The sequence below is a fragment of the Cynara cardunculus genome (genome assembly GCF_001531365.2).
Source record: "Cynara cardunculus var. scolymus isolate 2C chromosome LG 11, CcrdV1, whole genome shotgun sequence".
NCBI lineage: Eukaryota > Viridiplantae > Streptophyta > Magnoliopsida > Asterales > Asteraceae > Cynara > Cynara cardunculus.
Window position 1 is genome coordinate 3,804,525 of NC_037538.1, and position 14,690 is coordinate 3,819,214.

Sequence of the window (14,690 nt, forward strand, 5' to 3'; positions counted from 1 at the left end):
AACCAAAAATTTAAAAAAAAATCATTTTTTTTTAATAGGCCCGGTCGGGACCGGTTATGGGACCGGGACCGGTTGGGACAACCGGTTACTAATAACCTTGACCGGTTACAAGGAAAATCACCGAGACCGGGACCGGTTATGTCGGGACCGGTTACCGCCGGTTTTTGTCGCGATTAGGCCCAACAGGGACCGGTTAATGGGCTAAGAAAAGCCCATATTGATTAGATTAATGGGCTAAGAAAAGCCATTTTGACTAGCAGTCATGAGTGGAAGTTGACCATACGAGTATACGACACATGTGAAATTAATGGTTTTTTATTTATTCAAATAATTATAATAATCGAACGTTTGGAAAACCAAAAAAGAATTGACTTTTTCTTTTAAAGCCCATAACATTAACATACCCCACAAGCCCACATGTGTCCTACCAAAAAAGGAATCCAACTATATACATATAACTATATATATATATATATATAGTTTTTTTCTTTAAAAATTTATATCGATTATCATATGTTACATGATTCCATATCTTTAATTTTCATTTTTCTTAGTCAAACTAATCATTTTTCTACAATTGTTTATAAACAAATTATATAATGTTTAACACAGTTTGTAAAAAATTGTTTCAATTAAAAGCATTTTATCATTACTTTTATCTGATCAACGAAACTGATAATTTTATATTTGGTTAATTAAAATAGTATGCAAACATTCTTAAAATATTTACGAAAGTTCATTTTAATGTATAATTTTGATAAAATGTATTTAAATTAAATATCTAAAATGTTGCAATAAAATGATTAAAAAAATAATATTTAAAGTCACATATATACTATATTATAATGTATTTGACAAAAACTATTAAAAACCACTTTTTATACGTAAAGTATTGTTTATTAATGCATATTATTTAAAACTCAAGATTGCAAGTAGATTGTGCGTAAGTACAACTTATTAAAGATTCATATTTGAATTTGTGTAACTAACTGCAGATAAACATAATCAAATACAAGATAAACATATCATTTTAAATATAAAAAATCTAAAATATAATTAGGATAATTATTAAGTTCTAACAGAATACTTAATTATTATCTTTATGAAATGTTATATTATTAAACAAAAAATAAATTATTTCGTTATTAAACTTAAATTAAATTATAATAAAAATAATAAATTACATAAAAAATGTGTACTTTTAAATAGTGATTTTGATATTAACATTGATATATTTTTTTCAAAATTTTATCATATCTTCTAATTTATATTTTATTCAAAAATAAAATAATTATTGTTTTCTTAAAAACGCATAAAATCGTATTATAATATCGACAGAGACAAATAATAAAATAGAATATTAAAATCAAGACGTGTCTCGTTGTATTGCGCAAGTACTCTTCTAATATAATATAATGAGTATTTTTTAATGATTATTTACATGAAATATATATTTGGATCATTGACTTAGAAAGGAAGAGTTGCATTTGTGTTGTTCAACCCAAAATAAAAGTTATTTTCTTAAAGTGGAAACCATGTGTTAAATTCAAACTTATACTTAATTATTGTGTACTCTCCATCAATAAGTAAACTAAATTGATAATTGATAAATATAAAAATATAGTATAGGAGTTGTTTGACGGTTGCTAAATGGTTCGATACAGAACGATTAAGTAGTCAAAATAATTAAGAGACTTTTATAATATAGCATAAAATGAAATATAGTTGTTTGATAATTATTCATAATGAAATTAAGACGTTGAATGGTTAAGTGAAACCTAAAATACAAAATCATTTAAAAAGGTTTAAAATTATTAAAAGACAAATTTTTTTTATCAAATAAGATTTATCTTTTAACAATTTAAAATATCAAGAGAATAAAAAAAACGCGTGACAAGATTTGATTTGTTAAGAATCGTCTAAATGGCATGTATAATAGTATTGACATTATTTAAACGGCACGTGTCAACATGCGAAGTTGAAGGCTAGAAATGATGGTTTTGTCAGGAGTAATTTGTTTTTAACGGAACGTGACTAAAAAACCCGTAGAAAAAGTCTTTTCGTGTTTCACGACGATGTGTTTTTTTATGTAGGCGGCGAGTTGGTGCCGGTGGCGTTGGTTTTTTTAATTAATTGCAAATACACCCTTCAACTTTTGACTATTTTACTATTATAGCCCTTTGAAACTTTAACTACAACATGTGGGTCCCTTCCTTATTCCATCTACCATCAAAATCGCATGTCTTCTTCCATCAGTCAAAATGCCACAAACATTGAACTTGTAAGAGCATATATACACACAAACAGTGTTCTCCCTCTTAAACACTATAGATACGTATTTGATGGTGAGAACAGATGAAGACAACGTGTTTGTGTGAAATGACACGTTTAAAGCAATACGAAATGACTGGTGATGGAATATTAAGTGATGCACGCTATTCATTTGAAGAATTGAATAAACGTTCACCAGATACTTCTTATGTATCAAATGTAGAGCTAGGAGAGTTCTAATGCTCTTTTGAAGACATATTACTTTGTAATTTCAGTTGTTAAAACTCAAATACTTGATATAGGATCCGAGATCAGATCAAAATAGACAACTTTTTCAATATCAATGGTTAAAACAATTAATAATATCTTGTAATGAATCAAAAAGCTGCATGATTACAAACGTGAGGTTTTTCTGATGCAAATCACTCTAAATTTCAACATGGCAATGTCAAGTTGGCTTTGGTCCCCCCCCCCCCCTCTAAAATCCCGTGGGATATGGAACGGGATTTTTTTTGCTAAAAATATCAAAAAGACGGAATTTGGAAATAAAAAATAACACGAGGTTTTGTTTTGTTCTAAACGCAAGTGAGATATTGACAATTTTAAATGCAAAATGGAAAAAATCAATCTAAAATACAACATTTTTTAGACGTGTGGTTTTAGAGCATATTTAACAAAATGCACTAAGGGGTCGGTTATTTATAGAGTGAATAAATCTGCCGGTAAGTGGTTACCGACAAAATTTAACACTATCATTGACTTACCGAGTAAGATTTTAGTCCACCAAAACGGTATCATATGCAATAATTTACCCGGTAAGCGCTTACCGTGGTAAAAGTCATCGCCCTCACTTACCGGGTAAGTCTATTGGTCCTTGTCTCGCTCTTAACGAGTAAGATTCTTGGTCCTTACCATATTCATCTGGTAAAGTAATGTGATTTGGTGTTCACTTACCCAAATAAGCGTTTGGTAAACAGCCCCTAAAAAAGTTAAAATGGAGATTTTATGTTACATTTTGAATTCTCTAGAACTCTACGTACAACGAAGAAAGTAGAAAATAATGACAGTTAAACACTTTATATGTTGTATTAACCCGATTTTTTTTGTAATGGCAATAACGCAGTTAATGTATTATTATTTTATATTAAAACAATTTAAAGGTTTGTTAGGGTGACACACATATATACATACATATATATATATATGAGTTTAATCATTTGAGAACTGTAAAATATGTGAGATCCAAAAGATTCATCCTGCACCACTAATTTAAGATGATTAAGTTTATTAATTACTGAGATAATTAAGGATATGATTATCTTTATTCATTAAATCAAAATTTATGTAGTGTTTTAGGAAATTCCATATTTATCTTTTCCTCTCTTATATCTCCATATTAATATACATATCATGCATACAATGTGAATATATTGTGAACACAATGTAAACAACCTTAATAAACTATTTAGTTTGGTGTTCACAAGTGGTATGTTTAGATTTAATTTTATTGATTTAGTTTGAGTTCACAATTTGTACCAGATTTTGTAGATTTACAATGTGTTTACAGTGTGTTCACAAATTATATTAATATTTATAAGAAAATGTTCACAAAGTTGTCACAAACTAAAATATTATTTATAAGAAATTGTTCACATGCGTTGAACTTGAGTTTTTTGTATTCAATTATGTGTCATGTGTACATGTATGTTATTAAGAGAGAAAATATGAGAGAAAAAACATGAGGGAGGAGGGAGGAGAAAGAGAGGAGAAATTTTAATTTATTTTAATTTATTTTATGTTATTTTTTTATGAGTTAAATTGAATCTCACTGATATTACAATTTATCAAGTTTTTAAAAGAAGGCCCTTATATCTATACTATATTATAAAACATTTGACAAAAACTCTTAAAAACCATATTTTATCATAAAATATTGTTTATTAATACATATTACTTAAAATTCAAGATTACAAGTAAGTTGTGCATAAGTACAATCTATTAAAACTCCATATTTGAATTTGTATAACCAACTGCAGATAAGATAATTAAATACATGATAAACATCTCATTTTAAATATAAACATGAAATTCTAACAAAATACCTAATTATTATTTTTATAAACAAAAATTAGATGCTTAACTAAAAATAAGAAACTTCGTTATTAAACTGAAATTAAATTATAACAAAAAATTTAAATTAAAAAAATTACAAAAAAAAAAATAACTTTTAAATAATTAATTTGACACTATATTGATATTTTTTTTTTCAATTTTCTATGATCTCTTCAATTTATATCTCATTCAAAAATATAAATAGTGTCTCCTTCTCAAAACAATATAAAATCGTATTATAACATAGATAAAAACAAAAAATAGAACGGAACATTAAAATCGATCGTATATATTGTTATATTGCGTGAGTACCCTTATTCAGAAAACATGCAAAAATGAAATAAATTGCTATAATTCATGTGCCTATATTAATTTTTTTGAAAGACAACTAAAACTATTAGCATGGAACAGAAATAACAAATAGAATTTAAACGAGTGATATATGAAATGGAGAGCCAAACAAACGAAACCTACCATAAAAATTACCAGAGGACCAGAACAAACAAAGGAATAGGCCAAAACATACACGAACATTGAAAACGGAACATTCAAACGTAGCCAAACACAATTCAACCAAACGAACTCAAACCAATTAGCCACAAAGTCCATAATAATATGGGGTTGTTTGTTTACTTTTTAATGGTTTTATTAAGAGACAATATCTGAATCGTTAAGAGGTGAATCTTGTTTGGCAAAAAATGAGTCTGTCTCTTAATGGTTCCAAAACCCTATGAATGATTTTGTATCTTAGGCCTCCCTTAACCATTAAGCGCCCTAATTTCATTGTAAACAGTTACCAAACAATTATATTTCATTTTGAACTATATCGTGAGAGTCTCTTAATCATTAATCTGATCACTTAATCATTCAGCAACTGCCAAACAGTCCCTACATCAGTCCGATGAAGAAAGATTAAAGTTCTTTCTATAAACATGAGATAATTATTAAAAGTTAAAAACAATAATCGTCTCAAATTCTATACGTCAACTTTCCTTTTGAGATAATATCAAACGATCGCATTAAATATAAGATTTTCGTGTTTTAATTTGATTCAAACTCAACTTTAAAAACAAAAAATTAGAGATGAATAGATTTAATTTGTGGCTGAATAAAATCACACTATTTCTATTTGTGTAACTAAGTCATATTCTGTACGAATAAGCCGTAAGTAAATAAACCAAACGAGTTGTACGAATAAGGCAGATAGACAAATAAACCTAATTAAATTGCAAGTAAACGGTCACCGGCTGTATTAATTAATTTCCCATTGTTATATAGATCCCTAATTGTAATGGTCTATAATACGAAAATTAGTGATAAGGTCGGACATGTGGGAAGTGATGAAGTAATCCACGTAGGCATATGGTTTAATAATTGCAATCGGTGCATGTAGGAGTGGGACCACGACCTCAATTGCTCTAATAAAAATAAACAATATTATAAATTATCAAATGGTAACATCAACTAAAATACCGAAACTCCCGAAAATAACTCAATTATTTTTTTTAAGCCATATCATTATAAAAACTCTATAACATCCAGAACTTTTGATATCATTTAATTATTAAATAACAACGATATATATATGTTAAGCACAAATGGAAGCTAATCTTAAATGATCAAAATCTAAACTTAAACCATTAATAATTTAAATGTAAACTAAATAATTAATAACTTGAGTTATAACTTTACACAGATTAATAAAAATATCTTAAACGTATGTAAACTTGGGTCCCAAAATCTTGAAGTATCGGTTCTCTAAGGGTGAATTTGGTACACTGGACAGAGACAGAACAAAGATCTCTATCTCATGTTTGGCATGAATTTTATATGGAACAGACAAGAATAAAGTGGAACAGGCCTCTTCCACCCCTACCCTAATGGAACAGGTGGAACAGACTTATATTTTACCAATATAATCTCAAAATAAAACTTAATTCTCTTCTAAAACATCAAATATGTCTTTTTTTACATTTTATTCATTCTTTAAATTTTATTTATTGTATTTTATGTTTCTTAAACTTTCATTTTACTGTATTCAAAATATTATTTATATACGGTTTTTATATTTTTAGTAATTTATGTAATTTATTATATATTAATAATAAAAAATAATGTAAAAAAGAGATAAAAATTTAAATAGAAAACCACATAAACTTTTTATTTGGTGTCATTTTAATTGTTTTGACGAAAACTTCAAATGATGTATTTTGTTATTAAAAAATAATTTTCTATTATAAGTTATACTTTGCACACCGTATTTGTTAACATTTATATTGATTATTTAGTGGAAAAAACACTAAACAGCTCACTAGAGGTAAATTGGTCATTTTAACCAGTTCTGTCCAGTTCTGTCATGTCTCACCAAACGTTGAATCGTTGTTCTGTCTGCATACCAAACGCACTCATAATATATATATATATATATATATATGGTATATTTCAAATGCAACCATGTCTATCTGTACAACCAATGCAACCCAATTAATTGAGATATTTATAGAAATGATGAGAGTTTATTTATTATCATTTGAATATTTATGGAAGATGAATAGGGTTCATTAATTATGATCAATACATTATATTATGAAACAATCAAAACTTATATGAAATCACATATTCAACAAATCAAATGGACGGTTGAGATTATGTTGTATTGGTTGTACAAATGTAAAAAGTTGTATAATAACCAACCTATATATATAATACCATTTTCTCAAAACCACATAAAACCAATGTTTACTTAAAATTCAAAATTACAAGTAAATTATGCAAAAGTACAACTTATCAAAGCTCGATTTTTGAATTCGTATAACTAATTGCGGATAAATATAATCGAATAGAGAATAAACATCTTATTTTAAAATATAATTAGGATAATTATCGAGTTCTAACAAAATAATTAATTATTATCTTTATAAGAAAATTATATTATTAAACCAAATATAAATTACTTCGTTATTGTACCTAAATTAAATTATAATAAAAAATTAAATTAAAAAATTACACAAAAAATGAAGAATTTTAAATAGTTAATTTGATACGATTTATACTTTTATAGTTATTTATTTATATATATACTATATATTTTGGGGTTAGGCTGTTCAAATTGCATTGTATAATATGTTCTGAATTAATATGTTCTTGGGTGTTTTTGAAATATATATATATATATATATATACATGTATTAATTTAACTTTAATATGAGTTTCTAGACAAGAAAGAAGGTAAACAGTTGAAATTTCATTTTAAAACCCATCTTTTTTGGTCTTTTCATGCTTATGATCTGTCAAATTTGTAGTTTTCTTTATTGGTTTTGAGTGTTTATCTTAAAACTCAAGTTTCTTGGTTCTTTGCTCTTGGTGTAAATCAAACACATTTGTGAAGTCGTTTAAATATGTTGAATTTTAAATATATTGAATTTTAAACTAACATACAATTTTTTTTATCGATAGTTTGTAATTAAAACCATAACTCTTATTTATTCAAATTATATTAATATGTAAAAACCAAGTGTAACTTATATCATCATTAAATCTTATCTTATAAAACCAGTAAAACTTCAAGATTGTTAAAATTAATGGCTCCTATCACATTACACAGATACACAACTAATATATATATATATATATAATATAACTAGTATATATATAATATGAGGCCCACTCCCAAGTGGGCATGATAGGGAGTCTTCGGTGGACCCGGAACCGTCCTTTTTGTTGGAAACGACTTCTTGAAAGGTTTTAAGCATCATTAATTTGTCACATGTTTTTTATGACGAAATTGTGTCACCTTTCCATGTGTTGTGTCACGTGTGTATAGGGTCATCTTTCTCTTGTCAACTTTTTGGGAGCACCCACTTCTTTATTCATATTTCATTTCCATATACATATATACATAACGATATCAACTTCTATTCTCCCATCGATCAAACTCTCCATTTTCAAATGGAAATCATTGAAGACGATGCTTCTTCTTCTTCCGCTTCTTCCTCTTCATCTTCCCAAAAGGACACCAATAAAATAGTTGTTCCGCCATTGATGAAGAGAAAGGCCGGAAGGAAGAAGTTTAAAGAAACCAGACACCCGATCTATCGAGGTGTTCGACTACGAAACGGCACGAAATGGGTGTGTGAAATTCGTGAGCCCAGCAAGAAATCAAGAATATGGTTGGGTACGTTCCCAACCCCAGAAATGGCAGCTAGGGCTTTTGATGCTGCAACCCTATCCTTACGTGGTGATAAGTCACCACTAAACTTTCCGGACTCCGCCCATCTGGTTCGACGGGCTAAGTCATCATCGGTTCGTGATATTCAAGAGGTTGCTATGGAAGCCGCTATTGCTTTTGGTCCAAAACGGTTTGAAAATAGCTCGGTATTGGCGTCGACGTCTTTACGGAGCGAACAGGTGGTGGTGGAGGTGGCGGAGACGGCGTTTGTCGACGAAGAGGTGTTGTTTAATATGCCGAGCTTTTACAATAGCATGGCGGAGGGATTGGTTATTACACCACCAGGAATGAAAAAAGGGTTTGATTGGAACGATGAGTTTGATTCTGACATAGATTTGACTCTCTGGAGATACTAAAGAAACCCGATGAAGCAAGAAAATAAGAGACATACGATTAGTTTAATTCAGTTTTTATTTTACAAGTTTATACGAATCCTTGATTCTTCACAAAATCTGTTTTTTTGGATCTCATATTAATATGTGGATATGTCATCTTTTCTGGCCATGGAGGTTCAAATGCGATGATTCCGGACTATCTGCAAAACAGGTGGTCGTCCTGAGATTAGTCGGCTCGTATAGTGGGTTGGATATCCAGCTTAATAACAAAAATATAAATAAAACAAAATGAAAAGTAATGGTACTTTCTTAGGGGGTGTTTGGTTCATGGAATTTGGTGGAGTTGAAAGGAATTGGAATATCCAAATCTTTGACCAAATTCCAAATCCCATGTTTGGTTCACATAATAGATGTGAATGAATCATTCCAATTCCAACCAATTCCATCCAATTCCTTAATTCATTGATTTCACAATTCCACCGCATATACCACGGATTTCAAATTCCAATCCGACAAATTCCTTAGTCCTCATCCATTCATCGACGATGTATCTCGATTTGCTCTGTTCTGCTATGCTCGATCTCCTTTGCTCAATCTCGTTTAAAACTAAGAATGACAACGGGTCAGGTTTGGGCCGGTTATTGGCATCCCCGTCCCAGAAACCGATAATTAAAACCGTCCACATGACCGCCCTGATCCCCGTTGGGGATCTTATCAGGTCCCGCGGTTTCCCCGATCCCCGTTGGGGAATTTGTGAAGGTAAAAATCCTTTTTTTCCCGTTCACCGTTGATTGTAACCGAACCCGAAACCGAAACCCGAAACAGATCTAAAAATCCCCGTTAAAATCCCCGAATTTAATATATATATAAATTAATATATACACACATATCAAGCCGGGCCGGGCCGATGATCCCCGTCCCCGCCCCCGTCCCCGTTAAAATCCCCGAACTTGTCCCCGATCCCCGCCCCGTCCCCGAACCCAGCCCGAAAGTTTCGGTTTCAGTTTTTTTTGCCTGTAATTTTCTCGTTGAATTCCGTGAACGAAACAAAAAAAACCCAATTCGGTTAAGAATTTTATTTCAATTCCATCCAACCAAACGCAATGAAAAGACATGGTCAAATTCCATCAAATTCAATTCCCTCAAAGTCAAATCCATTTGATGAATTCCAATTTCATTGAATTCCATTCTACGAACCAAACGCCCCCTTAGATTCTTGGAAGAAAGAATTGAAGGAAGAGAAAACGAGAAATCAGCTATCCCGAATTTACAACCAATCATATGAATACACGTAAGGAGAGAAGTAAAAGTAAATATGAATTAAATAAATGAAAATCTGATGTCTTTTAATTTCATTGATGGAAAATAATGATATTTTCTTCCCACGAGATCAAAATCAGGGTTCATTCATTGAAGTTTTATAGATTAAACTTTTACTTGAATTTAGGGTGTCACATTTTAAATAAAATATCCATCCACTAACATTATGCAAGCAAAGGATCGTGTGAGAATGAGGGTTTATGTGGGAAGTATAAAAAGGGATCTGGACCATTGATTATCTTTAATCTCAAACCCACATATGAATCATGTTTGATACAAAGATTGATCATTGATCTGGTGCATCTTATCATAATGTACATCTCCATCATCCTTACATTTTTCTCACCTTGTAAAATATTTTTAGTTAGAACTTACAACTAATGTTGTAGAACTTATCAAGTTTCTGTGTAAGATTTATGTTTATTTTACATCTTTTATAATTTTTACTGCTATTAGCTTCAAGCCGTCAACAACATAACACTAATATTTTACCGGTCAAACTCAATCCAACTGGTCGGCATATCAAATCAAAACAAATTTGGCGTTTTATGAATAATATCATTTCATGTATAACACGAAATAATTTTTTGCTTTAGGTCCCTAATGTTTAGTATTTTAAACATTTTTCTTAGTTTCTACGTTGAATCTTCATCCTTCTCAAAACATCAAATAAACCTTGTAATATAAAAAAAGAACCCCAAACCAAAACTAAGTAAAGGGTTATCAGCGCTTGGTCTACGTTTGGCGATGTTTGGTCCAACCTCCCAAAAGGTTGTCGGCGTTTTGCTTTAGGAATGCACACAACGCTATCTTGTTTTTGTTCCCTTTGTCTCAACACAGATGTGGCTCTTCGTCAAGAACAACTGAACTACCAAATACGTTTTTTTTGTCAAGAACCACAAGCTACCCTCTACTCTAAAGATCTGGGTTTTTCGTTGCCTCCTTCTCCAACCAATAAAATAAGAAAAATGTTTAAAACGACTAATTAAACTATCCTCATTCAATTGAACTTAACATAAAAAGTTAACGGTCGTTAGGAGGAAGGACCAAAACCGTTGTGAAATGACAAACGTCAAGGACTAAGTTAGAAAAGATATCCGTTGAAAATGATAAACGTTAGGGACCAAAAATGAAGTTTACTCTTATTATATATATAATATTAAATATATTATTTAAGTATATTTTTAATATTTCAAGAAAAGTATATTTTTAATGTGTTATTAAAGTTTTTCTTTTAATATTTATAGTTTTTTTTATGTCGTAATTGGAATTGGCCTAACACAAAACTTACACACAATTCGTGAACAAAAAAGTTGCAAGTATGCGGTGAAAGTTTTTAAGCTAAAGGCATCCTCATGATGATTAATGATTTGTTATAACTTTTCTCAAAATAATGAAACAAATAAATTAGTTGTATTCAATTCTAGCATTTTGTCTGTTTTTAAAAAAATAAACGATATTTGATTATAGAATTAAAAGTAATTGTCATAGTTTTTAGGCAACAAATAACTTAAAGTCGAAGAAAAATAGAAAATCTTATATTGGCCATATATGGAAGGTATGATCACCGACCGAGATTTGGAGACTATATGATAGCTAATTCTTCTACTTTCTCAGAAGATTTGAAACAAAACTACGTTCATATACTAATTGATCAAATACCCTCAACTTATTTCGACAAAAACGAGAGTTTAGAGAGAGAAGTCGGTAAAAAGGAGCTTGGTTAACGGACATACGCTATAGCTTTGATATGGCGCAGGAATACTAAACCAAATCTTGTTATCTTTACGTCGATGGCTTTGGTTTTTAGTGTATCATTGAACCAATGCGGTCTAGCAAGCCAAACATGGCCACACAACCCTCGATTTTGAAGAAAGTGCCACTGTGACAGTGGTTGTGTCCTAAATAACATGATTCTTGAAAAAAAAGTATCTAACAATGTTATATGGTGTAGGTTGATGATTTATGATCTAACGTGGTGATACCAAATTCAACAAAGGTGATTTCATGGACTTTTTTTGTTTTAATTGGGTACATGCTAAAAACGTATGTTTAATGAGAATTATGTGTTCATGCATATGTTTTGATTTTGTCTTGTAACTAGTAGTTACATGCATGAAAAATGACAATATATTTTGTGATAATACATGTAAGAGATTCACACTGAGAGCATGAATATGTGTTTGGTAATGATTGCATGTAAAACGTTTTGTCATATGCTATCGAGATGCCCTAATCATGGATGGAGAGGATACAATGCCACTTCTAGTACCAATGATGGTACTTAATTCTAGTGCAAATGATATGTTCACCTGTGTACTAGGATGCTCTAAATGAACTGTTGGCCAATAGAAAAGCATGTAAGTTGGTCGTACTTGAGATGAGTAATAGCGATCATTATGTGATGTGAGTGGACCTGCATGACATCACGATTAATTAAATGGGAATACATCATAATCATAATCATAATCATAATGTTATTTAAACAACTTTACCATCAATGTAATTCATTCAAACAGACATAAAATGAAAAAAACGCATTTGATGTGTGTAGGAGTTTAAGATAGTTTAAGCAAAGTAAAACATTGACTAAATGGTATTTTAATCAAATCAAATGAATAAAGATATGCAAACAAGACAAGATAAGATATGCTTAAATTGCCTTTTGTCCGGTGGTCGGGTTTGCATAAATAAAGTATATGCAAGCAAGACAAAATAGAAAGAAAACGACAGTCTTTTTTTTTTCTTTCTTTTTTGCAATTTTAATGCTTAAATTAAGTGGAATATTACATACAAACGTATATTGCATGAATTCTCCATATAAAAACAACACAAGATATAATAAACGTGAAACACATCTACTTCACCAAGGTGTAACGTGTCATGCAATAATGTGTTTTATGTGTTCCTTTCCGTGTTACATTCAAATCGTAATAAAAACAGTAACTTTATATATAGAGAGAGGGGATCTTTTGTTAATAAGACAAATAGTGTTAAATATACAATTTACTGTTAGTCCTTGTTAATTAACATGTTAAAAAGATGGAGATTCAACTTAAACAAGTTCAAAAGTGAAACTAGTGAACAATTTTCACTTATGATCGGGGTACACTTATGATAAACGTTCACCTTGAACAAGGCACTGATCAGTATTATGAACATCGTTCTATAGTGTGAATGTATTCATGATCAGTTGTGAACACATGCACACTAATTCTTTATGTTTTAATGAGCATGGTTCACTCACTAACACGGTTCACTTATAAACAAGTTTCAATAATGGAAACGTTCATTGTTTCACTAACGAATAAGTTTCAGTAGTGGACACAATCATTGTTTCATTTATGAAGTTGTTCAAGTTAAATCTCCATCTTCTTCCCTCGATAAACTAATCAAATATTTTTTGTAACATTCCATTAAATTTGTTAACTAAAAACAACTAAAAAGCCTCTTTCATCTTTTCCAAATTTATCCTTGTTCATTGTTGTTCACATATATCACTTTTAATCTTATTACAAAATTACCATTGATCAATTTCATCCTTAGATTTGACAAATTAAAGGCTAAGATCAGTTCACATAGTTAACACCTATTAATAGATTAAGAATTGAACAAACCCTTTACACACACACACACATATATATTGGTTGTGTTCTGGCGATAAAGAGAGTTAATTATGTGAGAACTGTAAGAAGAGATCTACACCATTGAATGAACATTAGGATTAGATGCACCTTATCAATCCTCAAATCAAACACAATTCATGAGTGGTTTGTACTTTGATCACCTTTAATCTCAATACCACTCATTGATTACACTAAATACGATGATTGATCTGGTGCATCTTATCCTAATGTGCATCTAAGGGTGAAAATTATTTCTTATACTTCTCATTTTAACTCTTTTTTTCACTGAAACTCAACGATATATATATATATATATATATATATATATATATATATATAACATGCATGTAAAATATAAAGATAACATAAGCACTATTGTCGCTAATTATTAGAGTAAACTACAAAATTTTCTTGTGGTTGTCAAAAATAACACTTTTCATCTTCACAGTTTCGAAATTACAAGATAATCATCATGTTTTGTAAAAAATATTGGAAATTTCTCCCACCCTCTAAAGCCATTAAAGACTCCATTAAGACATCCAATGAGAGACATTTTTGTCATTTTATCTTTTTTATTTTTGTCTTTTACCTAATCAAAATTGATTTTATGATTTCTGTTTTATGTGATTTTTGATTGGGTAAAAGACAAAAAATTCAATAAAAATACCTTCATTTAACATAAATTTTTACGACCGTTAGGGGAGGACCATATACATATGTTTTTACAAACCATGATAATAACCTTGTAATTTTAAAACAATGAAGAAACAAAATGTTATTATGACAAACCACAAGGAC

The 14,690-nt window shown here is 29.9% G+C and overlaps 1 protein-coding gene across 1 annotated transcript; it reads left to right on the forward strand.

The window, feature by feature from the left end:
• The first annotated feature begins 8,310 nt into the window (after positions 1–8,310).
• LOC112521674 (dehydration-responsive element-binding protein 1B-like) lies at positions 8,311–9,104 on the forward strand. Its single transcript, XM_025130665.1, has one exon. The coding sequence runs from the start codon at positions 8,332–8,334 to the stop codon at positions 8,965–8,967; it is 636 nt and encodes a 211-aa protein (XP_024986433.1). The 5' UTR covers positions 8,311–8,331; the 3' UTR covers positions 8,968–9,104.
• The last annotated feature ends 5,586 nt before the right edge of the window (positions 9,105–14,690 follow it).